At 41.0% G+C, this 25327-nt stretch overlaps 1 protein-coding gene across 8 annotated transcripts in view; it reads left to right on the top strand.

Moving 5' to 3' along the window:
- NEO1 (neogenin 1) overlaps positions 1 to 25327 on the top strand; it is a 199024-nt gene that overhangs the window by 149116 nt on the left and 24581 nt on the right. For 5 of the 8 annotated variants that reach the window (XM_068275750.1, XM_068275748.1, XM_068275747.1 and 2 more), the window contains exons 5-15: positions 2090 to 2226; positions 5687 to 5841; positions 9016 to 9136; positions 12831 to 13047; positions 15334 to 15488; positions 18465 to 18613; positions 18963 to 19101; positions 19199 to 19248; positions 22471 to 22615; positions 22693 to 22803; positions 22947 to 23144. In XM_068275750.1, the coding sequence (XP_068131851.1) occupies positions 2090 to 2226; positions 5687 to 5841; positions 9016 to 9136; positions 12831 to 13047; positions 15334 to 15488; positions 18465 to 18613; positions 18963 to 19101; positions 19199 to 19248; positions 22471 to 22615; positions 22693 to 22803; positions 22947 to 23144 (1577 nt within the window). The remainder of the gene's footprint in view (positions 1 to 2089; positions 2227 to 5686; positions 5842 to 9015; positions 9137 to 12830; positions 13048 to 15333; positions 15489 to 18464; positions 18614 to 18962; positions 19102 to 19198; positions 19249 to 22470; positions 22616 to 22692; positions 22804 to 22946; positions 23145 to 25327) is intronic. The other 3 variants (XM_068275752.1, XM_068275753.1, XM_068275749.1) reach the window with 1 other exon arrangement.

Genomic DNA, 25327 nt, shown 5'->3' with positions numbered 1-25327 from the left:
ACCTTGGAGGTGACCAAGTTTATTAGATCCCTTTGATCTAAGATTGTGGGGGTCTTATGCAGTTGCAACAAATCCTTCAGGTATCCAGGGCCCAGATCGAGCAAGGACTTGAATGTCAATAAGCCAATCTTAAAGGGGAACTTCAGCCTAAACAAACATACTGTCATTAAGTTGCATTAGTTATGTTAATTAAAATAGATAGGTAATATAATCTCTTACCCACCCTGTTTTAAAAGAACAGGCAAATGTTTTTGATTTCATGGGGCAGCCATCTTTGTTATGGGAGCAGCCATCTTTTTGGTTAAAAGGAGGTGACAGGGAGCATGAGACACAGTTCCAACTGTCCTCTGTCCTGAACACCCCTCCCAGCTGCGCGCGCTAGGCTTCAAATCTCAAATTCAAAATAAAAAAATGTGTGCCAAAACAGCAGAATGAGAACAACATCATCAGAAATCCCATCATGCTTTGCACAGCATCAGGGGAAAAATGCCCGGGAAGTTTTCTTCTGTGCAGCTAAAAATGACTTGGGTAAGAAAAACAAATCTATGATGCTGTACAACTGTTAAAGAAACACCAAGCCTTTTCAGTGCTGCTGAGTAGATTTTTATTCTGGAGGTTCACTTTAAGCAGAATGAACCATTTCACCGGTAGCCAGTGGAGTGAGCGAAGGATTGCTGTTATGTGGTAATGGCAGGGTTTAACAGCCTTGTAGCGACATTCTGTACTAATTGCAGGCAGTGTAGGTCTTTGAAAGGTCTGTATAGAGAACATTGCAGTAGTCCTACCATGATGTGTTGAAGGCATGAGCTAGGGTTGGAAGATCTGCTGGAGGTAGGAGGTGTTTATTTTTGCAATGTTTCTTAGGTGAAAGAAGGAATGTTTCACAACAGCTGATATTTGATTCCTGAAGCTTAATTTCTCATCAATCAGTACACCCAAGCTATGCACAAAGTCTGAGCTGGTCATGTCTTAGCTCCCTATCCTTAGTGGTGCTGCCTGGGGACTGGAGCTGCTTTGCTGTTGGGTGCTAACCTCTGATAACAAGAACCTTAGATTTGTCAGCATTTAGTCAGCCAGTTATCGTTCGTCCACTCCTGAAAGTTAGATAAGCACAAATTTAGCACACAAATCTCTCTTTACAGCATCCAGGCTCCACACCTCCACTCAATTCTCCCACAGCCCACCTTTGGATCTATCTCCACTAACCCTAATGTCCCTGCTCTCTTCTTACACCCCCACCATCTCCCATGGCTCCTGCATGTCACCTCTATCTTTGCACCCACGTCTTTAATTGCCCATGTGCCGGTGCCTCCCACATCTGCTTATCTCCCAGCCTCTCTTTGCATCAGATTTTGCTGTATATTCACTCACACTTCACCTCCCATTCCATAGCTGGGAAAAGTCCACTTCTTTCCTGCCTTGTCATTGCTGCATGCCACACAGTCTTGAGCAATCCGCCGGGCGGATCGCTCGAAATCAGTCTTATCACCCGAACGACAGTCTGTACACACGCCCGATTTCGCGTGCGGACGACTGAACGACGGGACGTTCAAACGACCCGTCGTTCACAAAAGTCTGACGTGTGTATGGGCCTTTAGAATACTACAATAGAATACTTGTTGTATGTGTTTATAAGATAATCAAGCTAGAAAAATGTTTGACATCAGTCTCTGTAAGATCTAGAACCAAAATGAAAACGCAGAGTTCTCTTTCTCAACAGAAATGGAATTTACCTTTTACATTGCAAAAATATTTGTGCCGCAGTAAAATGTTCATAGCAATTTTTGCTAGGGTGTAATTTCATATTGCATACCTTTGTTCTATTGATTTATATTGTTGTTAAGCAGTAAAGGCTATTTTGCGGTGTTTGTGCTTTATATTTAGCATGTGTGATTCTACTATTACTATGATGGCAGTAGCACCCTGTTGGGTGACTTAAAGATTTATTGAAACATACCTTCTTTCTTTCCTGACTTGTACTCCTCGGAAGGTCAGTACTGCTGAGATCTTTTCTGCTATGTTGCTACCATTGTTGAGCTCAGCGCAGTCTTGGGAGGTTTTGACTTTGGACTGTCTCTACCATTTACAGCTCAGACAGATTGGCATTGTTAGCAGGAGGCAGCCTGCAGATCAACAATGTGACAGAGGAGGATGCTGGGATCTATATATGTACAGCGGACAATGGGAACCAGACTATACATGCCCAGGCTGAACTCGTGGTACAAGGTAAGGAAACAATTGAAACAGGAATGCATAGTGACAAGAGGTCTTCACATACTACCAGCAGCTTACCTACGAATTATAGAGCTCCAGAGAAAATGGTCCGGGGGCCCGAAAAAGACTAGACACACACATTAGCAGTAATTCCCCTCCCTCCCCTCTTTTCATATCACTCAGATATGAGAGGACGTGCTGAGTCTGTCATCCTTCATATGTACTGCACTTGGACATCCTTATACTGCGCTTAGACAGTTACCATGTCCAACAAAATTTCTGCAGGCTCAATTCGTACCATTGACTTCTCTACTTGCCACACTGAACACTTCTTGCACCTAATCCAACTCCCTGCGCTTCTTCACCGGATTAAAATGCAAAGCTAAACATAGACATCAATCACTGCCTTCAAGTACCTACAATCATCAGACCACCTGGAGGTATTACACACTGCAGAGCATTATCTGTATACACATGGAAAATTGGCCCTGCATCAGCCAACCCACTCTGGCTGGTGTTAAATTGAATTTCAATGTGTACTTCCATGTAGATTCCCATGGTTATTTGATGCGCCTCTGTTTCTGGACTTTAAAACCTCTATTTTCTTGCTGCTTAGAATCTTCTAAGTTTTGACTGTATTTTTACTTTAACTGCTGTTATTTATTGTATGACACAGTAGCTTATGCATATTTGAAAGTAGGCAGGTCCAACAGAAGCATTGCCTCCTGAAGCATGGTAATGCCACCTAGTAGATCAACGCAGATAGAGAAGGTAACCTGCTAGAGGTACTGATAAAAAAAATTAAAATCCTTTTATAATCCTTATTGAATTAAGTTATAGGAATACATAAAACAGAAGGAGAAAATAATCTCGGTCTTTAAAGTGTACTTAAGGTGGCCTGAAAAGTGCCAACTAAAACGATCCCTATGTACAGGAGTAGTTATAGTAGGCACCCCCATGTACAGCCAGTAGTTAGTCTGCAGTAGGGGAATCTGACTGTCAAAGCAGTTACATAGATCTCAACCCAGAACTACAGACATCCTCTTACCTTCTCCACCCACAGAGTTAGGTAGATTGGAACTGAAGTCCATATGCTTGTGACTAGAAGTAGATGAATGGATGTAACTGCTTGATGCAATACAAAGCAGTATATTCGATTCATTCATTAAATCAAAGTGATTTTTTTTTTATTATTATTATTTAAAAGTGACCAAAAGTGATGGGTATCAAGTGTATAGTAGAAAATACCTGGATTAGTCAAGATGGAAATTTTCTATCAATTGTAGTATTTGATGGCTTTTTGAAAAATTCCAATTTGATCACCTTTAGATGCATACACACAAAAGCTTAATTCAATATGCTATTATTATTTTTTTACTATACATTTCACCATAAATAGATTGCTATGTCTATTGCTGTGTTCAATATGTTTTTGATTAACTGTTGAGATTTTTGCAGAATAAACGTCAATGGAATTATAAGTCGATCAAACGTAAGGTGCCCATACATGGTACAAATCAAATGGTTCGGTTTTCCCATTTATTCGACCAAAGCAATCAAATAGATAAATTGAGTAGAACCTTTTTTTTTTATTTATTTTGTTTGTTTTAATGGAAAAAAAGCTATCTATAATTCAGTTTTTCAATAAAAATCTGGTCGAATGTGTTGGAAAAATCAGGTTGATTGCTTTGAAAATTGAGTGGTGTATGGTAGGTTTGGTAAAATAATCTAATGCAGGTGCTGTCCAACTGGCAAGCGTGCAGACTGAATCTGGCCCACGGGCCGCACTCGCCTGCCTGCGCTATTTTTTTCTCAGTCCCTTTCCTCTGGCAGGACCACCTCTTGTTTGTGCTTGGCTCCATCCCCCAAATCTGGGACATTGCTGCTCTGCCACCTCCAGCCGAAAAAAATCTGGTGCTAGCCATGCCCCTTGCCCATGAAGTTGGACAGCACTGATATAACAGATCGATAAAACAGATCACAATCTTATTTTAAAAAAAATGAATTGTGTATGGTCACCTTTATATCATTCTGTATGCCTTTTTTATTCAAGATTTCTCTGTTCTCCATTCTTTACTCTGCTGAAATGCTCATATTAAAGATAAACCGTAACCAAGAATTGAACTTCATCCCAATAAGTAGCCGATACCCCCTTTCCCATGACAAATCTTTTCCATTTCCCAAACTGATCTGGGGGGTCTGTATGGCTAAAATTGTGGTGAAACCCCTCCCACAGTGTGATGTCAGGACCATGGTCGTGACAATTTCCTGTCTGTGAACCTCATTGCATTGTTGGAAATAGCTGTTTACAACTGCCAAAAAAGCCAGCAGCCTCTCCTTCCACTGACATCACCTGCCAGCACTAAAAATGTCACCATGTGATAAATGTCAGAATGTAAATCCGGGAGAGGAAAAATATTACAATGGGCAAACACTGACTAAATAATTTATACATAATAATTGTAAAAATGAAGCACTTTTTTTACATTATTTTCACTGGAGTTCTTCTTTAAGCCAGCAAACACTAGTGCTAAGCAATTAGTCTAATATAATGAACTGGTAGAAACTACATGGAGAATGTTGAGGGTCTTACTTTTCACACAACCAAAACGGTGCAAGTGGAAACGTTTAAAGACTTGTGTGCTTCTGCTGTACCTACATTAACTTGTTTTCATTTCACAGAAACCAAGTTAAAGGGAACCAAAACTGAGAAGGATATGTATTTTCCCTTTAAAATAATCTCAGTTGCCTGACTCTCCTGCTGATCCGGTGTCTCTAATACTTTCAGCCACAGCCCCTCAACAAGCATGCAGATCAGGTGCTCTGACTGAAGTCAGACTGGATTAGCTGCATGCTAGTTTCAGGTGTGTGATGCAGCCACTACTGCAACCAAAGAGATCAGCAGGACTGACGAGCAGCTGATATTGTTTAAAGGAAACATCCCTATCCCTCTCAATTAAGGTTCCCTTTAAGCTTTGTGTGTGAAGTTAGTTGATAACATCCAATTAATGTCTGTGGCTTTGGCAGTAGATTGTGCTTTTCTTTATTATCTGAAAATGGAAGCAGTGCTGTCATCCCCAGGGCCCTGTCCCATTTCCTTCCATGTGATAAGAGCACTATATGACCATAAATCGGGTCACTCCTTTCCCTCTCCAACAGAGTTTTTGTTGGTGGCAAATTGTCAGGATTTCCCTTGTACTGTGTGGCTTCACCTGCTTCCAATAGATTTGTATCTCATCTGGCAGAGTAATGAACAGCAGCATAAACTTTTATCACCCATCCTGTTTTATGCAGCATCTGTTGTACACCCTTTCATGCCAGTGTGATCACTTTACTGGCAGTTAATGATGTAATGTGAATAGCCCTATACTCTTATCAATACATAGTGCTGAGAACTGTACTACATTATTTGCTATGTATGATTTCACTTTCATTTTCAAAACAATATAGTGAGCCTAATGTCTCTCTACAGTGCCTCCTGTTTTTCATGTGAAGCCGTTTAACACTCGTGCTCGTGAATCTATGGACATTGTGTTTGAGTGCGAAGTTACTGGAAAGCCTACACCAACAGTCAAATGGGTGAAGAATGGAGACATGGTTATCCCAAGTGATTACTTCAAAATAGTGGTGAGTAAAGAACAATGTTAAAAAAAAGTAAACAGAAGCATGGTTATATGCCAAGCTTCTACTGCTTGACTGACTGTTGCAGTAAAAAAGTACCGTATGTTGCATACACATTTGAGTTTCCTTTGTTGAAATGACTATTCAAGATTATCTTGATGGAAGTGCATTTATAGGTGTCCACCGACATTGTTGAGATGGTAGTTAGTAATCCATTAGTAATACATGATGCTTAATCACAGACAACCAACCTCTGTTGTTCTTGTGGGAGCTGCTATTGCAGTTTCTACAGTGGGGCACCTCTTATTTGTTGTACAGGGTGGCTCACAAAAAAAACAGCTCATCTGCCTACCAGGCGCACAAATATGCAGACAGACGCCATTGCAACCTCCAATGTGTATAGTCAAGAATTATCTCATTCAAAATATTTAATTTATTTTTTTTTTTTTTTTTGCAGCCTGAAATCACGAGACAAACACACACCAAAAAAAAAAAATTAAAATTCTGGGTTTGTTTTTCTCTGTTCAACTTATAAAGAAGTTGGCCACAAATCAAAGTTTTTTTATATTTATTTTTAATTCAAGATTTTCAATACATTTTTCTGACCACAACATTTGAAAAATCTGACCGATGTGTTCAATTTTTCCCCAATTATGAAAAAAGATTGAAAACTTTGAAAAAATTGCTTGCATCTCTGCATTACGGAATTGTCAATCTACCACACACTATACAGTCTTGCAAAAAAAATGATTAGAAATTTCTGCCACTCCTGATCGGTAAAAAATTGGGAAATCTGATAGGAATTTTAACTCTAATAAAGAAAAAGGCTTTTGATTTTTCTGTAGAAATAATAGTTTATCGAATTGCTGTAAAATTGGATCACATTATTGTGTTGTGTGTGGCCACTTTGAAAGATTAAATCACAAAAGAAAAAACAGAATTTGAGATGGCTAACAGATTATCACCCCTTAAAATATTCTTGTTAACTCACTCTGGTATAACTAATCACCTTCTCCCTTGTTTGCCAAGCTAATTTTTTTCCAACTTTGACCAATTGTAATCATTTTGATTAGTTCAACATGAAAACAATTATTCCTGGACCATTCCAGTTCTTTGTAGTGCAACTAAAAGCAGCAACTGTGAGTGCAATACACTGTCAAAAGATCTCAGTGATAAAGTTGTGGACAAAGACAAGTCAGGAGATGGATACAGAACTAATATATATGAGAGCTTTTACAATCCCTAGATGCCTATTGAGGTCTATAGTTAGAAAGTGGTAAGTGTTACTAATGGGGAACTTCCCAGGTCAAGGCTGTCTGTCCAAAGCAGATGAAAGGGCAAGATAACTGGTCAGAGATGCTACCAAGAGGCCTGTGGTTATTATGAAGCAGTTTCAGAAATGTATGGCAGAGTGGTCAGTGTGCATGTGACAACTTCAGAAATGTGACTTGCATGACTGGGTTTAAAGAAAGGGGCCACATCTCATGAAATGCCACAGTAAGGGCCCTTTTCCACTGGCTGCGATCTGCTTCAAAAAGCGGATTACAGCAGTTTTGCCGATCGCTAGAGCACCGTGATTAACTTGTAATTCGTGGCACTCATTTCCCAATAGTATGCACTGTTTTTTACCGGTACGCAAACGCCAGCTTCCGGGATTCCCTTCACGATTGCACTTCCAACTGCTATACGTGCAATCGTGGCTAGTGGAAATTGCTGCTTGCGGGTATGTACTGCAATGTGATCGGGGGTGTGCGCACAGGCAGCAGTGAAAAAAGGCCCCAAGTTTGGATTCAGATTTGCCAAAAGAAATTTTAGGACTCTAAAGCAAAATGGAAAAAGTTTTTATTAGAGAAGTCCAAAGTCAAACTGTGTGGGCTCAACACCAAACTCTATACCTAGTTACATTGATAAGTGAATAGGTTTAACATTGTGAAAAACATTTTATACCGTGTTGAGGCAATATTTTCACATCTAATTTATTTACACTTCATTGTGTAATGTGAATAAGATAGCAGGACTTGCAGGATATTCATTTTTTATTTAATTGAATAAAAAATAATTTTAAAAACTGTATATTAGGCTTTAACAGCACAACTTGCAAAACAAAGAATGCCATGTGCACCATAAAACATGGAGGTGGTATTACCCTGTTGTGGGGGTGTTTCTCTGCAGCAGGAAATGGGACACTGGTCAAGATGGAAAGGAAAATAGATGAGGAAAATAATTTTCAAGATCTTGAGGTGCACCTGTTGCTCTCTATCCAAAAGTTCTTAATGGGGAAAAAATTGCATTTCCAACATGACAATGACTTGAAGCACACAGCAAAATTAAACATACAATTGCATAGAATGAAATGAGTGAATTCCTGGACCTTTGAGGCTAAAAAGGGGCTTTAATCGTAAGTTACAGAAATGTGACAAAATCCAAAGCAAACAATCAGTCCTAATGTATTAGCCTCACTGTATAGGACCCGTGAACTGAACACATTTTGACAGTCAAAGCATCCTGATCCGAACAATTCTGTAACACAGTAATGGTTTAGCTTCATCTTCCCTCCTGCCACTACTATGTGCTTGACAAACAGCAATGTTACTGCAGCACATTTGACAAACCTTTCTGTTAATGAACTGATTGTTGACAAGTTGGCATTTATTATCTCTAGTGTTACCTTAGCAGTAGAGTAGCTTTTTATTCGATTGTAGTGAACAGTTTTTAGATATATACTGTTCTTACCATGTGTAGAAAACGTGCTATTTAGATGTCTAAGTCCTGTTTCAAAGCTGAAGCATTGCATTGTGTTATAATATATACATAGCACAGCTCAAACCATTTGCTGCGGCTTGCCATGTAACGGGCAAAGTACAGTAGCAGCTAATCAATGTGCAACGTAATACATTATGTACAGTAGTGTGCGCTGCTAACAAAAAGCACCGCATGTTCTGTGTTTTGAACTGTTCAAAGAGTTATTGTACTATGTTACAGTGTGCTAAACAGTGTTTACGTTGTTTTTAGAAACAATAGTAGTTGTGTTATGCAATGACAATAAAGTGCTTGAATCTTGAATAGTAAGTAAACTTTCATTCCTGAGTTGAACAGCACAGTATACACTGCTGAGAGCTACATATTTGGGCCAAGTGTTTTCCTCTATTGTTGTAAATGTATTGTTGTTTTCTTCTTCAGGATGATCATGATTTGCAAGTACTTGGCCTGGTACGCTCAGACGAGGGGTTTTATCAGTGTATTGCAGAGAATGAGGTGGGAAATGTGCAGGCAGCAGCTCAGCTCATTATTTTAGAACCTGGTAAGTGTGCTTAGTTTAGCATCCCCTCACTGTAATAGGGTTTTGTGCATCCAGACCTTCCCAATCTGAAAAGTCTTGCATTCCATTTTCCTACTTATTTGCAAGTGAAAATAAGGCCATGGCATATTGTGCTTTGTTCACTTTATCATTATTGCTTTCATAATGCCATTGTGTCTTTGACCTTTTGTGTTACTGTAAATGCGATGGTGTAATCCTTCCCTGGTTGCCCCACCTATGGAGTATTGCTCCAGTGACTTGTGTCAAGTTCTTATGCTCCCTTTCACCCAGCCAGTTCCTGCCCCCCTTTATATAACCCCCTGTAGAGTATCCTCTTTGTGCGTCATACAGCCTGCTGAGTTCAGAGTCATAGAAAAGTCCAATAAGCTCGGAATATCGAGGTTATCATCCTACACAAAAACAGGTCAGCAACTGTGAATAAAGTTCAAAGACACACAAAATGGCTGAAGTCATTTCCCGTCCAACCTTGGATAATAAATTCCTACAAATTTGTACTCCTATTTTCCATTCACTATTTAAAGCCTGTGCATGAAACTGTGTGTGCTAATGCTATAGTCTTCCAAGTTCTGAAATAATTGCATAAGCAATATTTATATGCTTTAGACCATATTGTCCTTTTGTTTGTTAGTCTTGTATATAAATAATCAGATAGTAGGAAATAAGTGAAGACCGCTTTGAAATTCGTGTTTTATGTGTTGTATGTACAGTCATGAAAAAAAGAAGGTACAGCGCCTCTATTTCAGATCTTAAGGTTTACATGTCGTTGCGTAAAAATACATCTAAAGTTGTTTAAATCCTACCACAGTGTTTTTGTTTGTAATTGTTTATAAAACAAAGCCATGTGTGAAAAATAAGCGTAATGCTAGGTACACGCCATACAATTTTCTGGCAGATTTACCTGCCAGATCGATTACTTCCAACATGTCCGATCTGAATTACGATCGATTTTCCGATCGGTTTTTATTTTTTTGGATCGATTTTCATAGAACTGAACGAAAATTGTTAGGAAAAAAGATCGAAAAAATTGATCAAAATTGAAATCGGGCATTTTGGAAATAGATCTGGCAGGTAAATGTACCAGAAAATTGTATGGTGTGTACCTAGCATAAGCTTTGATTCTTTTTAAGCTGTAGTGTTGTAGATTTGCTGGTGTGGTTGGGGTCATTGTGGTTTTGTATAACCCAATTTTGGGCCAAGCGTAAGGTGATAATAAATTCCCACTACTAACTCTTGAACCTAACCCTAGGTACAATAACAATTTATAGGTCCCCAGAATGATGTTCCAGCCAGTGGAGTCAATGCATATGATCTGCATGCTCATTCTGGGCCAGTGACTTTAAGTGACCCAGAGATGAACTAAAGCAAAGCTCTGATACTTACCCGGGGCTTCTTCCCGCCCCATAAACTCGTCTAAGTCCCACGCCGTCCTTCCATGGTCTGCCATTCAGCCGCGGTGAGCCCCGGCAACAGGCTCTGTGATGTCAGTCCGGTGCTACTGCGCATGCGCGGGAGGTCTGCGTGTGCGCAGTAGACCCAGACTGGCATCGACTGAACTTGTTACCGGGACTCCCTGCAGCTGAACGGCAGACCATGGGAGGATGGTGTGGGACTTAGATGTGTTTATGGGGCAGAAGGTGGCCCCGGGTAAGTAACAGAGCTTTACATTAGTTCATCTCTGAGTCTCTTTAAGCCTTGTACACACGCGCTAGCTGATTCTCAGCTGAGGTGGCCAGTCTGGGTGACCTCTTCCAAGAATCTAGTGTGTATACAGCCCCACCCCACTTCCTTCAGTGCCTCGGCCTACGATCATCCTGACTAATCGTTTCAGCCAAATGCATTGTTCTCCCTGCTCTGTGATGCTCCTTGTGCGTTTCTCCGTCATTCCCCTCCTCCTAGCGACTCATCTCTACAGCCTCAGCCCTGCTTTGTCACCCAAAGGTGAGACTTTATCTCTCTGGTGACAGTCCTCGTAGGTGCGTGTGAGACTTTAATGTATTAGACAGTGTCAACGCAGAACTCAGGCAATTGGCATTGTTTACAAGGGAAGGAAGATGGCACCCTCTGTATTCCTCACACTTCAGGTTCCCTTTAACTCCCATGTAAGTGATAAGGATATGCTTAATTTTTCACACACTGCTTCTACATCTTGATTTGGGTTCAGTTCACTTTGAATAGAGTGGCAACATACCTGTTAAGCATGGTTACGCTACACTACTTCCAAGGTCTGCTGCTTTCAGTAGTTGGCCGTTTATGGGAGTCGTGCTAATGCAGGCAAATAAATGTTCAGGTTGTATCTTTGCATTGCAGAAATGCAATAGGCCAACACAGATGTAGTGAAGATTCACTCATGTGAGTGGGGCCAGGAGAGCATCGGTCCATTCTGCATGTCCTGCTGCCTGCTCTGAGAAGCCTTCCAGTGACAGATCTAATGTAAACACGTTAAATAAAGACAGTGTAATATGCTTTCCCCCCTTGAGGTTGTGCTTCCTAATTTTAACATTTGCTAAGGACCAGATCTTTTTCTTTTTTAAACTGTGTTCTGACACGCGTAAAACCTTAGACTTGAAAGAGGCTGTTCTTTACACTTTTTTCATCATGATTGTGTATGGGTGTGTGTATGTACAGTACCAGCAACAGTTTAACACCTTTTCACTTCTCACCAATCATGTCTTTGCACAACACAACTGATGGTCTCAAACTGTAAAGAAAAAATATCCCCAAATTAGCTTATGACAAAAGCACTCCAGTTAACTGAAAGTCATTCTAGGTGACTACCAAATGTCAGGAGTGTGTAAATCTGTTATCAATGCAGAATGTAGCTATTTTGAAGAATGAAACAATATATTTTATTTTTAAACACTTTTTTTGTTAACTACATAATTACATGTGTTCCCTCATAGTTTTGATGTCTTCAATATCTATCTACTATGTCCAAAATCACTAAAATAATTAGCACTGAAAGTGAAAAGTGCCTGCAAACGTTTGACTTTCAATGTTTGTGTTATAAGCGCTCTGCTGTACACTTACCCACCAGCACATGAGCTGTAAACTTACCTCATAAGCTGTAAGCACATGCACTGTACATTCACCCATGCCCTACAGTATACTTACTTTCTCTATGTCCCAGGTAATTTTCTTGTATCCGTAGATGTAGTTTGGCGGTTCATTTCAGAAGATAAATTCAGTAAGAGGTGCAAAGATTTAGTACAGGATTGTTCTAAAACTAAGTTCTAAGAGATAACCTTGCTATCTACTTGGTATTGTTGGTATTTGTTAATTCAACATAAAAGAACGGAAGACTTTACCATTTCACATCATATTAGTAAATCTGTTGTCCCATTCACAGCCAAGGTATGTTAATAAAGTGTGGTTTGTCATGCTCATGCCTTGGTCAGTCAGTGGGAAGCGTTTTCTGTTTTGCATGCTTGTGGGCAACACAGCCAGACAGAAGTGACACTTTATAGGGTGATTGGAGGTCATGATTCAATCCACAGCTTCTGTGATTTGTTACTTGACATCTTATCACTTTGAGTGTCTTTTCTAATTGGCACGTGGCCCATGTCTGCATGGAGGCTGTGCCTGGTTTGTTTTGTTTATTTTTTGTTCTTGTTTTTGCTTTGTGTCTGTGCCTGTGCTTGTCCTCCCCTCCCTCCTCCCTTCATTTGCCTACGTCAAGGTGTTACCATCCCAACCTCTCCTGCCCCTTCACTGACCCGTGCCACTACTCACCATGTAGCTGCCACACCAGGAGGCCCCCTGCCATCATCCCCGCGGGATGTCGTGGCCTCTTTGGTGTCCACGCGATTCATCAAGCTGACATGGCGTGTACCTGCTGATGCACATGGAGAAAATCTTACTTATCAAGTCTACTACAGCAAGGAGGGAATGAACAGGTGAGGTTTGCCATACTGAAAATGTGTACAGAGTTATTTTGTTTTGAAGCAAAATGAAAGTAGCTCAGACACCAACATATAAAGTATCGTAAGAGAGGCATCTGAAATGCTTCCCTCTTTTGTGTGCTGCAGAACAGATGCAGGTGTGTTACATTACAAATGCCTAGGCATTGGAACAGGAAATGCGCTTATCTTGTCAGGTGCCAAATCAATTGGAAAAAAAAATTGATGGAAGTTCTGACTTTTCCCATATACTAAAAAAGTTTATATGCTGGTTTGAAAGATTTACTTCCATTTCCTGTGTATGCGTAGGGAGAATTATGTGAATTGCATTGGAATCTTGAGAATGTGAAGTAATGTTTTGTATGGCTTATTTTATTAAGGGATACCTTGTGGCTTGCTTTGACTGATAAAATGCCTTGTGGATGAGTCTCAATCCACTTCAAGAAAAGATTTCCACAGCGGAAATATACCACATTTTTATATTTTATTAGTGTTGGGAGGGTTTAGAGTTTTAGGTTTGTTACGGTCTGTGGTAATATTTCTCCTTACCTTGTTTTTCAGTGATGTTACTTTTCTCAGCTATAATACAGAACGCACTGTAAACTTTTTTTTTTTTTGCTTTAAAAAAATAAAAAAAAAGTCGGATCAATCAAATTTCTATTGAGCTTGACCTAAAATCAATCCAAATTTAGGTTGATTGGGGGTGGGGCAGGAATAGTATTACATTGATAGGCTATAGTGTTGCACTTTTTCCTGCTGGAATCTATTGAACATTTCTGTGCTCTGTGTTTATAGAAGTCATTTCCTATCGGAGGGGGAAGCTTTTGACAGGATGATATTGTCATTGTTTTGCAGCTCCTGGGGAGATTACTTTATTGTCTTGCCTAGGCATTCATTTTGTAACTTGACACTAGAATCTCAGATTAAATAGATTTTGATTCCTGGGGAGAAACACAATGTACTGAAACCTACTGACCGTACATTTTTTATATATATTTGTTTACAAATATTTTCACTTCAAAAAAATGTACACTCAACAATAATCAAAGTGAGAGTATTTCAAATGTCTGGGAAAGCATTCATCTGTTCAATGTGTAAACTTTCTGTTAAGTACAGTAAATATTCGTTCCTTGCACTGCAAAGACTAGTATACACAGACCTTACTTGAGATTGTTACAGATCCCTTGTGTTGAAGCCTTCCAACCACAAGGCCCATATACAATTTACTTTTTTTTGCCTGAGTTTTCTCCTAGGAAATTATTTTTCATCTTCTATTTAAAACGAGTAGACCTAAGCCCGTTTAAAAACAGGCTCTAGGTCTGTGTTTCTGGGCGAACCCGGCCGCCTGCTCACCCGCCGCACATCCGGCCGCCCGCTCACACGCCGCACACCCAGCCGTCCGCTCACACGCCGCCTGCTCGGCTCCCTGGCCCCGTCCTCCTGTCGCTGTGAGGCTGGGTCCGTGCTGCGCACATACGCAGTAGCAAAAAGCACAGACCAGCTACACAGAGACAGCACACGCAGGGACACAGGGGTTTTAATAATATAGGATAACTTTCCAGCACTTTTCAACTGAAAATGTACCAAAAAATAGGTGAAAAAGTATTATCACTTTTTATTGAGGAGTTTAAAAATATCACCCAGGAGAAAACTCAGGAGAAAACGTTAATTACATAGATATTCTATTTTGTAGTTATTTGATATACTGCAAATGCAGTACATCCACAATAGAAACATTGTGCATTTGCATATGGTGATTGAAGTGCATTTGTACTGTTTCATGTACACAGGACTAAAGATCTTTTGCAGTGTCATATTTGTGGCTCATGGTCAGCAGACCCTAAAAGTGTATCTGGTTCAGTGCAGCAGTTCCACTGCCCTCTAGGGTGGTGCTTCCCCCTCCAAAAGGTCCCCAACCACAGCTGTGATTACAGGCTTTTACGCATGTGCTGTTGCGTTCGTATGCCTCTCTACATCACGCTCCAGTGGTGCAGTTTGTCTCTGTGAGCTGCGCAAGTGCAGAATGCTCCCTGCCATGGGAGTGTGATTGAGAGATGCACACAGGCACCTGTGGTCACAGCTGTGGTCAGGAATCTTTCAGAGGGGACAGAGGCATCCTGGAGGGCAGTGGAACTGCAGCCCTGGACCAGATAGAATTCTAGGAGCTGGAAGGAGACTCTGATAAGTATACCTTAACTTTTTTTCCTTTCAGCTTAGATGTCTTTTATCATTCATTGTATAGTTATCTATATTCAAACTGTATTTTCCTTTTCACTTGTGCAGAGAACGTGTTGAAAATACCAGCCGTCCATCGGAGTTGCAGGTCACCATTCAGAACCTTCTGCCTGAAACGGTCTATTACTTCCGTGTTGTGGCTCATAACAGCCATGGAGCTGGGGAAAGTTCTCCTCCCCTCAAGGTGGAGACGCAGCCTGAAGGTAAGATGATTTGAAAGCACTGCAGGTGAAGCTCTACAAGGTTCTTGTGCTTGTCCTACTCTTCAGCAGTTTTTATAGAAGTGGATCAAATATTGACACTACTAACAGATTACAAACCTTCATCATGCGATGTTCCGTATTGACCTTCAGAATACAATGTTGTATATGCTTCATCTGCTATTTTGCAAACATCCGCTAATTATAAAGTACATCCCAGCAAGATATAAGCTTCACCGTCTTCGATAAAGGGGTAATTATATTAAATCCTAGTATGCTAAAAAAAAATGTTAAAGTAAAATAATTTACCAAAATCAATTAAAGGATAAACAAAATAAAGGAATAACTCTGGTAGAATAGTCTTTGCTAGCATCAGAATAGAGGGACCCAGGTCAGCCTACAAATATGCAAGACAAACACAAAAACAGGGGTGTGAAAGAAGAAACGATGTGGCGTCCTTGTCGGAGGCAAAATGAAAGAATTTTTTTCCATAGTATAGCTTTATACTTTTGTTCCACATTATCTTAGTGGATAACACTTTCGTCATACAGTGCCGGGTTAGAATCCCTGGCAGGGTTAGAATCCCAGGCAGGGCACTATCTACAAGGAGATTGTATGTTCTCACCGTGTCTGCGTGGGTTTCATCCAGGCACTGGTTTTATCCCACCTGCCAAAAACATACAGATAAGTCAATTAGCTTCCCTCTGAATTAGCCCTAGACTGCAATGAAAATAGGCTATGGTAGGGATTAGCTTGTGAGCCCCTCTGAGGGACAGTGACAAGACAATATATACTTTACAGCGCTGTGGAAGATGGCAGCACTATATAAATACTAAATAATCACAATATTTGCTAGAGGTATAGATAGTGAATTATCCAAAATTTGTTCATTTACCAGAAGTGTAGACTCCATAGCAATCAAATCTACCAGCTAGGCTGTAGGATTTTTTTTTTTTTTTTACACAGTTTTCCACAAAAAGATTGCAGGGTGATAAAGCTGCTGTGCCAGTTATGTCCTTTGTATTATCTGTAGGAACCTCTCGGACTATGAAGAATACAGTTAATTTGGTAAATTAAATATTTAGAGTGTTGTTAAAGATCTACAACCAATTTGGTCATTGATTTTGCGGGGGGGGGGGGGGGGTTTGGGGGTGAAGGGACCCCCGTTTAGCCGCGGGATGGCGGCACTTTAGCAGGGGCTAACTATGAGCTCTGAAGCGAGAATTATTCTCGCTTCAGTGTCTCTTTAAGATTCCATCTCTGACCACAAGGTCTGAATTTGTGGACATGACCACCAGATATAGTTAAAGTGGCACTGAAGCGAAAATAAACTTGAGGTAATGAATTGTATGTGTAGTACGGATAATTAATAGAACATTCGAGGCAAAGAAAAGTCTCATATATTTTTTTTTCTGTTACATAGCTTTATTTGTAACATTGCACTACTCTATCATATTTGGGGCTTGTAACCACACTCTATTTTAAATTAACGTGGGTCCGAGATGAACTTTTATACATTGCATAATTGTGTTCCTTACATATAGGTTATAGGGCATTCCTCAAGCCAAATACTTTTTTTTTTTTTTAAATTCCCTATAAACTAAACAAGCCTCGCCCACAGCTTCCCCAAACGCCAAGGCACTCGGACCCATGTAGCAAGGGCTTATGGGAGCTCAGTCTGGGGAGGAGGAGGAGGTTACTAGCCAGAGATTTCAGAGGCAGGGGGGAGTGAATTTTTCACAGGCTGAGGGTGGAGATGCAGTTGCAGATTACCTGTGTTATGATGACAAACAGAACATGGCCGCTCTCATTGTATCACAGGAAGAAATAATCATATACTGTTGAAGCTGTATGCAGCCAGTTTGCTGTGTAAACTATCTAAACTTTAGATAAGATATATAGAGAAGTTACTTGTTTTAGTTTTTCATCTCAGATCCGCTTTATGACCCTTTGAACTTTCCTGCAGTAACCTTATCTCAAGCTGTCTCTCACTTCGCTGTTTAAGCTATTTAGAACAGGGCTTTTCAGCCCTGTCCTCAAGGTCCACCAACAGTGCATGTTTTGTGGAAATCCGCAGAGGCAGTTGATCAGCTCTGCTGAGACACTAATTACCTCACCTGTGAATGTTTGTGGTTTTCTGCAAAAATTGCGCTGTTGGTGGTGCTTGAGGACAGGGTTGGAAAGCCCTGATTTAGAAAACAGGACTGAGTTTGACAAAGTCGGTCAATATATCAGAGAAGCTCTTTCGCATAGATAATTCGTGTTGTAACTCTTCCTGTACTGGAAAACATGAGAATTTGTTTCTTTAATGTTCTATTTCTTAGCTGTACAACACATACAATTCACTATATCATAAGTTTTTCACTTTAGATTTACTTTAATGTGAACCAGAAATGAAGCACCCTCATGTATTTTACCATATATATCAGTGGGAACATTGGAGAAAACGCCTACCCTGCTCTCTGTTTCATCATTCACTGTTCAGCCTGCTTGTTATCAGCCCTGATAAAATCCCTGACTGAGCATTCAGTCTGGCTTTGCTCAGGAATCATTATAGCGGAGTCTGTCTTCTCTGGTGTCTTTTCAAGCCCAAGCCTGCCCCCTTCTGGCTCTGCTATAATGACTTGGCTATAATGGTTCCTGAGGAAAGCCAAACTGAATGCTCAGTTGGGGGTTTTATCAGGGCTGATAACAAGCACGCTGAGCAGTGAATGATGAAGCAGAGAGCAGGGTATGTGTTTTCTCGAATGTTCCCACTGATATATATGGCAAAATACAGGAGGGTGCTAATCTCTGGTTCACTTTAAAGTCAGCTGGGTTTAACCCACATCTGAAGCATCTATGGTCAGCTTTAGAACTACCACAATACTTGCCTACTAAGGGTGGAATACCTTCTCATAACAAGGCTCTAATGGGTGAATTAATAACCACAGTTTGAGTGTACATTTTTACATTATAGTGTATTTCTTCCTTTTATAGTTCAAGTGCCTGGCCCTGCACCAAATTTAAAAGCCTCACCCATCTCCCCAACTTCTGTCAGTGTCAGCTGGGAAACACCACTGTCAGGAAATGGAGAAATTCAGAATTACAAAGTCTACTACATGGAGAAGGGAGCAGGCAATGAGCAGGTAATCAAACTATGCAAGTTTGGTCAAACACCATTAGTTACGCTTGTACAGCACTGGTGAACGTGTGCTAGCAGCAGAGTGCTCACAAAAAAATTGATTGGAAATGTGTATATGGCTTAAGGTGGCCATATACCTTTAGATTGCTACCCGATATGGCAAACAGATTTTTGTTTGATGCAGTGCAATTCTATGGGCCATTGATCTACCTCTGCTCCCCCAGTGTGCATCTGAGTGATCTGCCTGTAAGAATGCTTGTATGGCCAGCTTTAGCAGAGAATGTTTTACTTTGCATAAAATTGTTTTGAATTTACTAGAGCTAATTTTAAAACTACCACTTTCTACCTTGCAGGACATTGATGTAGGAGGACTTTCATATACTGTGACTGGACTGAAGAAATATGCAGAATACACAATTAGAGTAGTGGCAATTAATAAACATGGGCCAGGAGTATCAACACAGGATGTCTTTGTTAGGACTCTTTCGGATGGTTTGTGTTTTCCCCCCCTTTATTTTACAGCCTGCCTGCCTGTCTTTCTGCTTACTGTATCTCATCACTACTGAATTTCTTCTTGCTTTGTTTCCAGTTCCCAGTGCCGCTCCTCAGAATCTGACCCTGGAAGTACGCAGCTCACAGGTAATCCCCATTGTAGTTCACTTCCTTGACTTCATTGGCTTGTGAATAGTCTCTACAGCCTGCTTTTTGTTGATTTATTGCCATTGCCATATTAGACATATGTTAATTTCATATGTGAAATGATAAATCAAGTGTTTCTATTTCTATGGAAACACTTAAAGAGAGTCTGAAGCGAGAATAAATCTCGCTTCAGACCTCATAGATAGCAGGGGCATGTTTGCCCCTGCTAAACCGCCGCTATCCCGCGGCTAAACGGGGGTCCCTGACCCCCCAAATCCCCTCCGTGCAGCGGGGGATTACTTCCTGTTTCAGGCAGGGCTAACCGCCGCAGCCCTGCCTCACGCACGTCTATCAGACGCGTATCTCCGCCTCTCCCCCGCCCCTCTGTTTTCCTTCACTGAGAGGGGCGAGGGAGAGGCGGCGATGCGCCGCTGATAGACGCGACTGGAGGCAGGGCTGCGGCCGTTAGCTCTGCCTCCAGGAGGAGCAAAATCCATGGGCAAGTTGGTCGTGGATTTTGCAAGGGGGGGATTTGGGGGTGAAGGGACCCCCGTTTAGCCGCGGGATAGCGGCGTTTTAGCAGGGGCACACATGCCCCTGCTAACTATGAGCTCTGAAGCGAAATTTATTCTCGCTTCAGAGTTTCTTTAAAGGACCTCTGTAGTGAGTAGAATATGAAGGCTGCTATATTTATCTTCTTTTAAACAATACACATTGTCTGGCAGCCTTGCTGATCAGCTTGTCAGCAGTAGTGTCTGAATAACACCAGAAACAAGCATGCAGCTAATGTCCAATCTGACAATGTCAGAAACGCCTGATCTGCACATGCTTGTTCAGGGTCTATGGCTACAAGTATTAGAGACAGAGGCAGGCAATTGGTATTGATTAAAAGGGAATAAATATGGCAGCCTCCATTTCCCTCTAGCTTTAATTGTCCTTTAACCCCTTCAGTACCAACGGTCTCTGGCCCCTTAAAGGGAACCTGAAGCGAGGAAAATTAAAGTGCACATGATGTAGCTGCAATTAAATATTACATACTTACCTCACCGTCAGTTCCTCTCAGAATCTCACCATTTTCTTACAGTGATCCCTTCCAGTTCTGACAAGATTTTGCACCCTGGCACGGATACCAGCTTCGAAACAGGGCATAGATTTCAATAACCTCTGTCCAAAAGCGTTTAAAGTCCACAAATGTTTATGACCATAGTTATAATTTTTTCTTTTTAATGTTATGTAATTGAATGATTTTTACAGTAGGCAAACACTGACTAAATAATTTATAAATTAATGTTGTATACAAATAAGCAGTTTTAACAATTAATTTATTTTCACTACAGTTCCTCTTTAACCACTTTACCCCCGCGCGTACGTATTTCTCCGCCCCTTTTTCCATCCTTTAAAAACCAGGGACGGAGAAACACGTACTTTCCGCGTTCCCGACGCTGCCCGCGCTCCCGCTCGTAAACACGCCGCCCACCGCTAGTAAACACGCCGCCGCCCGCTCGCCCAGAGATCAATGAACGGGAAAATCCATTCCCGTTCGTTGATCTAAGCCTGCAATGATCAGCTGCTCTCCTATGGGCAGCGCGATCATTGTGAGAAAAAAACTCACGTGTCCAGCCTCCTTCTACTTCCTCCAAGCTTCCGGAAGGAAGCTTGGAGGTCGCATTAAAGAGAACCCGAGGTGTGTTTAAAGAATATTATCTGCATGCAGAGGCTGGATCTGCCTATACAGCCCAGCCTCTGTTGCTATCCCAAACCCCACAAAGGTCCCCCTGCACTCTGCAATCCCTCATAAATCCTAGCCATGCTGTGAGGCTGTGTTTACATCTGTAGTGTCAGTCTCAGCTGCTCCCTCGCCTCCTGCATAGCTCCGGTCCCTGCCCCGTCCCTTCCCTCCAATCAGCAGGGAGGGAAGGGATGCAGGCGGGGACTGGAGTTCTGCAGGAGGCGGGGAGAGCAGCAGACTGATGCTATAGAGATAAACACAGCCAGCTCTGACAAGCTGTTTGTCAGCAGCGTGGCTGTGATTTATGAGGGATTGCAGAGTGCAGGGGGACCTTAGGGGGGTTTGGGATAGCAACAGAGGCTGGGCTGTATAGGCAGATCCAGCCTCTGTATGCAGATAATATTCTTCAAACCCACCTCGGGTTCTCTTTAAAACAAAAAGTTACTGTGGCCATCTTGTGGCCAAATAGTAAACTACACCCTACACATTTTTCACATACAAATAAATGACTTTTACACATAAAATTAACTCATTACCTCCCACACTCCCTATTTTTTTTTTTTTTAATTAAAAAAAAATTAAAAAATTTACAATTAAAAAAAATACATAAATAGTTACCTTAGGGACTGAACTTTTTAAATATTTATGTCAAGAGGGTATAACACTGTTACTTTATAAACTATGGGCTTGTAATTAGGGATGGACGCAAAACTGAAAAAAATGCACATTTATTTCCAAATAAAATATTGGCGCCAAACATTGTGATAGGGACATAATTTAAATGGTTTTATAACCGGGACAAAAGGGCAAATACGTTTCATGGGTTTTAATTACAGTAGCATGCATTATTTAAAAACTATAATGGCCAAAAACTGAAAAATAATTTTTTTTTCCCCACATTTTTCCTATTTTCCCATTAAAACACATTTAGAAAAAAATAATTCTTGGCATAATGTCCCACCTAAAGAAAGCCTAATTGGTGGCGGAAAAAACAAGATATAGTTCATTTCATTGCGATAAGTAATGATAAAGTTATAGATGAATGAATGGAAGGAGCGCTGAAAGGTGAAAATTGCTCTGGTGCTCAGGGGGTAAAACCCCTCAGTGGTGAAGTGGTTAAAGTCTCAAACCAGTAATCTGACTTCCACTCCCCTCCCCTACCCCCCCTTTAGACACTAGAACCAGTAGAGGGGTGAGTGGCAGGCTGGCTATGCCACCTCCTACTGCCTCCCTATGACTCCTATCAGGATTACTTTGGGAGGGCAGGGCAAGAGCGGAGAAAGAGGTGTCTGGATGTTGTAGCTTTGCCTTTCCTGCAAGCCACAGTTGAGGGAGAGCGGCAACATTCTCAACTTCCTGTCCCAGAAGGTTTTACAGGAAGTTGTCATTGCAATCATTTGGCAATTGTAAGCGCCTGCATTAAATATGGAAAAATTAATCACAGTGCATTGCCATGTTTTGACTATAGTTCTATTTTTCTTTCATATTTGTAGAGTATCCTAGTGCAATGGCAACCCCCTCCTGTGGGTACTCAGAATGGACTGATTGCAGGTTATAAGTTACGTTATCGTAAGGCCGCAAGGAAAACTGAAACTAATGAGATCCTTGTAGACAACCAGCTCTCGCAGCTAGTTACTGGTTAGTACTGCCATGTTTCTTTTTCATCTGTGTTGCCAGGTAATGCTTCTGACACTTAATGATGTTTTCCTCTTTAGGTCTAGAGAGAGACACAGAATACAGCTTTAGGGTTGTGGCAATGACTGTTAACGGGAGTGGACCTGCCACCGACTGGATTTCTGCAGAGACATTTGAAAACGATCTTGATGGTGAGAGAGCATGCCTGCAAAAGCTTTATCTTAAAAAGCAATACAAATATGAATTGGTTTATTTTGGTTCATTTCTCTACTGTGCAAGTAGCATCGATTTTGCAATTTTAATTTTGATTTGTATTATGCTGTTGTATCCTCAGAATCTCGTGTTCCAGATATGCCAAGCTCTCTTCATGTGCGCCCCCTGGTAACCAGCATTGTTGTGAGCTGGACACCCCCAGAAAATCAGCACCAGGTGGTGGTCCGTGGCTATGCTATTGGCTATGGTCCTGGGAGCCCGCATGCCCAGACAGTTCGTGTTGACCATAAACAACGTTACTACACCATTGAAAATCTCGGTAAAGTGTTGAATTAAGCCATATTTACATGTTAAGGTTTTTATTTAATCTAAGCTATCCTCTTCATATTGCAAATTTATTTTACACTTGGGCCTTGATTACATGGATCGTTTTGAGGGTGGTCACTTACTGATGTTTATTCATGCTCAGAACACTGAATCTGCAACCTCTACTAAAACCACTGCCCCATATTTGTGTGCAGACAACGTTGCATGGTTGAGATCTGTAAAAAAAAAAAAAAAAAAAAAATTCTCGACTGTTAAACCTACACCTAGCTGTACAAAAGTATGAAGTTAAGGGTTTTACTTTTGTGGCCCATGTACCGGTAAATGGCAGTGGTATGAAGTGGTTACAGCAAGTTTTACAACCACTGGCATCCATAGGAACAAAAGACATTGGCCTCAATTCACTAAGATCATGCTGGAGATAATAAGGCAAGAGAAAACTTACCTCCACACAGTTAGTTATCTTATCTCTTCATTCCTTAAGTTACCTCCTCTGTAGTTAATTTACCTACTCTGTAGTTAATTTACCTCCTCTATAGTTATTTTCACATGCAGTTAATAAAAAGCCTGTCTTTAACTGTGGAGTTATTTTAAGGATTGAAGAGTTAACTTAAAGACAGAAGAGTTAACTTTAGGTTTGCCTGAGGTAAAATGTTTCCTGAATACGACATGCCTCATCACCATGGTGACCACTCTAGAAACGTTATTAAAGACAGGAGATAAGCTTAGTGAATTGAGGCCAATGTGTGATTAGGAGGGCAATAAAATACCCACACTTTAATGCCTTCAGAACTATCTGTGTGAGCCAAGGGCCACTAAAGTGAAAAACTTTGTGTTTACCATAACGCAGTAAAACGCAAAAACATATGATAGATTCATCCTGTTATCAATAGGATTCAAATGGATTGCAAATGCAGGAAGCAGACTGGTAAGGCAAAGTCCTGACCTGCTGCATTTTTCCAGAGCCGCACCACAAATGCCAGACCACAGTTAGGTATCCGACACAATGATAGGCGTCCGTTCCCACTAAGCTTCCTGCCGCACGGCAAACACATCCCTGTCACATGGAGATTTGGCTCTGCTGTCCCTATTTATCCTGGAGACCAGAAAGCAAAGGGTGTCCTGTTTGAAAAGGAACCAACCTCCTGCAACAGACAAAATTCTCATGGGTTCATAGGTACCAATAAGAATCCTCCCTGTTTTTTCTTCCAAACCAACAGGCATCCCCTGGTCTCTGGGCAAGTAGCAATGAGTGGGGAGGATTTGAAAAATGACAGATGTACCGGCGGACAGGTGGCTAAGCAAATGCAGCAGTCAGTGTGAACAACGCTGCATTTGCGGTGTAGTGTGAATCCGGCCTTACATCATTACACCTTTTTTATTTTAGCCTGAAATATCTGCAAATTAAATTATTTGGAAACGGATTTGCTGTAGAGCACAACACTGCCATCATGTGGACACCTTTTTGTTTTAGTTATTTAGATTTGTGCAGTAAGATTACCAGCCATGCTTTAGGCTCATGCTTTGTTTACTTCAGTTCACTTTGACCTCTAATATTTGGATAGTGCAATTCCCCCATTGTTATGTATTAAAAATGATACGATCTATGTATAAATACCATCAACCTCACACCCTAAACCTGTACTTAACATTGACCTCCCCACCTCTCCTGTGTCTTGTTAAATGTAATCAATTCCGAACTGCCACCTCTTGGACACCCCCCCCCCCCCCCCTTTCAAATAAACCTACCTTTAATCCTCTCTCAGCCTAGTGTGTAACATGAACGCTCACCTTCTTTTAATCCTTAAAGGGGAACTTCAGCCTAAACAAACATACTGTCATTAAGTTACATTAGTTATGTTAATTAGAATAGATAGATATAATAGACAGGTAATCTAATCTCTTACCCACCTCGTTTTAAAAGAACAGGCAGCTAAAAATGAGGCTTGTATAAGAGAAAAAAAGTTCTGATGCTGTGAAACAGTTAAAAAAACACCAGGCCTTTCCAGTGCTGCTGAGTCAATTTTTAGTCTGGAGGTTCACTTTAACATTTTATTGTCCAACCTCAAACCACCCCAGTGCACGCAGTGCATTCCTTAACTATTAACCATAGCCTTACCATAACAGCTCCTCCAAACCTAATCAGCTTTGATCACTCTGACCTCAACACTAGCCATA

Source organism: Hyperolius riggenbachi, chromosome 3 (genome assembly GCF_040937935.1).
Source record: "Hyperolius riggenbachi isolate aHypRig1 chromosome 3, aHypRig1.pri, whole genome shotgun sequence".
Classification (NCBI taxonomy): Eukaryota; Metazoa; Chordata; class Amphibia; order Anura; family Hyperoliidae; genus Hyperolius; species Hyperolius riggenbachi.
The sequence above is the reverse complement of the archived record's forward strand: the minus strand, read 5'-3'. Positions and strand labels throughout refer to the sequence as shown.